A 2,667-nucleotide genomic window follows, 5' to 3' on the forward strand; every position below is an offset into this window, starting at 1 on the left:
GACTTCTCTTTTAAGATGTGGAAAGGATTTTGTACAGTTTCGTGCCTCATACCAAGATTGCTGAAGCAAAATGAGTGGAGAGAAAATGGGGCAGAAGAATATTCCGCAGAGCAGTGTCAAGAAGGATAGAGTCACACCCAAGAGCTGCTACACCTCTTTCCAGAAAGGAATCTATGAATCCCTAAGGAGTGGCCCATGCTGAGATCACTAAGTTTTGCTGGATTCTTCCAGCACGTGAACAGAACCTGTTGCCCAGACTGATGTTTGTTCTGCGGAAATGCTTGGGCCTCTCTTCTTGCTACTCAATGGATTCCTTCAATGTGGAAGGGACGTGACCTAAAGCTGGAAATGAAACATAGCAGCACAGGAAGCCAGCACATGAGCCATATCATTATTCAGGAAAATAATCGCTATTATAAGCACTGCCTCTGGATACTGGACATCTTTGGTCCATTATAAAAGGGAGCCCAGATCTTTGCCTTCTCATCCATTACACTTTCCACCTACTTCTTCAGAACCAGGTGAGTGTCAATCCCCTTCTTGTCTCTATCCCTTTCTGTTTGGAGGCCTGAGCCCTGTGAACCTCTCATCTGCTATCAGCTCTCTTCCACGCCAAATCTTGGATCTGCTGACACTGAAGAGTGAAGAGGGGGAAAAAGATTGCCTGGGAGAGCGCCTGAGCCTGCACTCAGAGGGCTTCTGGGCTAGGCTCTCAGCAGTAGCCAAATAGGCAGTGGAGGGTCCATCTGGATCCTGACAGGAGGATGCCAAGATAGCCTTGGCCCTCTCTAGAATGGTTTCAGCTCCCAGCACTTCACAGGCCTTGGATCCCCTACTCTGGGATGGCAGATTGCTTCACAATCTCCACTTCCTTCACATAATCCTCTCTCCCGACAGGTGCAACTCCAGTCCTGAGACATGTCCTGCTGCAACCCGTGTGTGCCGTGCCGGCCCTGCGGCCCAACTCCTCTGGCCAGCAGCTGCAATGAGCCCTGTGTCAGGCAGTGCCAGGACTCCATCATTGCCATTGAGCCCTCTCCCGTGGTGGTGATCCTGCCCGGACCCATCCTCAGCTCCTTCCCACAGAACACCGTTGTGGGATCCTCCACCTCCGCTGCTGTTGGCAGCATCCTCAGCTGTCAGGGAGTGCCCATCACCTCCGGGGGCTTTGACCTCTCCTGCATCTCCAACCGCTACTGCGGCAGAAGGTGCAACCCCTGCTAAAGATGCTGGACACTGCCCGAGACAAGGACCCCCACGATCACAGAACATGGTGCTGGACAGAAGAACAGATTTTGTGCTGCTGTTTTTAGAGGAGATGACCATGTCTGGCTTGCCCTGTCTGGACAGACAGGAGAGCCATCCTGGCTTCTCTGACAACGTGGCCAATGCCTCTTGATACTCTCTTCCACTCGTTCTTTCTCACTCTGTTTTCTTTGTTGTCTTCTGCCCTCCCTGAAACTCTCTGTGAAGGTCTCAGTAACCAGCTCAATGACCTTCTGCTTCTCCTAACATTCAGGGACTTTACTGGAATGACATCATTTCCCTTTTTAGACAAAATAAACCTTTGCTGCATCCTTCATTTTGTTCCTTTCTATATTATTCTTCTTTTGTTTGATATAGTCAGATGAGATAAGTGTTGCTTTGATGGGAATTAGCACACATCCATCTCTCCCCTCAGCATTGGAGGGTGGGGCGAACTGTAGCCATTCATCCTTCAGTAAAGGCTATATCTACTTCAGCCCTTCCTATTGTCCACATGGCCTGGCTAGGCTCATTGGTTGTCCAGGACAGTCACTGAATGGAGCATCCAGCCAGGTCACTTCAGGTTTTGCCCTTGGTTTGAGCCCCTTTCTGACCTCTCACTCTAGGCCTGAGAGCAGCAGATCACTGTTTTATGTAGAAGAGATTTTCTGCAACTCTGTACAGGTCTGTTTTACAAAGAATCTGAAATTCTTCGAAATGTCTTTTGGGATCCTGATTCTAGCATTCTTTGCTATATAGGATATTCTGTATGGTGGATAGGGATTGAAGCCCATGGCACCTCATTAGGGCTAGAGCATCAAGACACAAAGGCTGAGGGAATCTAAACAGAAGCACAGCAGAAAGTGTGTGGGTGATGATGTTTCCAGGTGCAGTACATTCCCTGTAAGAAGGGTGACTTGAAGGTAATTTTGCAGTGCTGGCAAAAGGTAACTAGACTCAGTAGTGGATCACCGTGTATACAGTATATGCAATATACCCAAAGGAAATCATAAATCTGGTAAATGCCAAACTATTCTGTTTCAGCATGTTTTTAATGAAAGCTTTTCAAAGCATAGCAAATATATGTTTCTCCCTGTGGGGTGATGTAAACTGACACTGAAGTTTCCATGCTATCCCCTGGGCTATGGGATCTTGCAGTCAGATTTCTTCCCCTTCACCCAAGCCTGAACAATGGAGAAAAGCTTTCTCCTGGGAAGTCTCTTTAGAGGTTGAGGTTTTGGGGGATGATGGCAGTACTGGATTTGGATATTTTGCAGGTAGGGGTTTCCCAGGACATTTAGTGTTACTGCTTTTATGCTGAAGATGTTGACCTTAGGTGCAGTGTCAGAACCCCCTCCTATTGGTCTCTTTAGACATCCCCTCCTCTCCTAACCTGTGTCCCCTGTCAAAGTGCCCTCTGAA

General features: G+C 48.1%; 1 protein-coding gene across 1 annotated transcript; it reads left to right on the forward strand.

Annotated features, from left to right (window-relative positions):
• The first annotated feature begins 918 nt into the window (after positions 1–918).
• Positions 919–1,224, forward strand: LOC136055803 (feather keratin Cos1-2). Its single transcript, XM_065747679.1, has one exon. The coding sequence runs from the start codon at positions 919–921 to the stop codon at positions 1,222–1,224; it is 306 nt and encodes a 101-aa protein (XP_065603751.1).
• Positions 1,225–2,667: the final 1,443 nt, after the last annotated feature.

This window comes from Cyrtonyx montezumae, unplaced genomic scaffold (genome assembly GCF_038088225.1).
Source record: "Cyrtonyx montezumae isolate F1298 unplaced genomic scaffold, pur_monq_1.0 scaffold_48, whole genome shotgun sequence".
Classification (NCBI taxonomy): domain Eukaryota; kingdom Metazoa; phylum Chordata; class Aves; order Galliformes; family Odontophoridae; genus Cyrtonyx; species Cyrtonyx montezumae.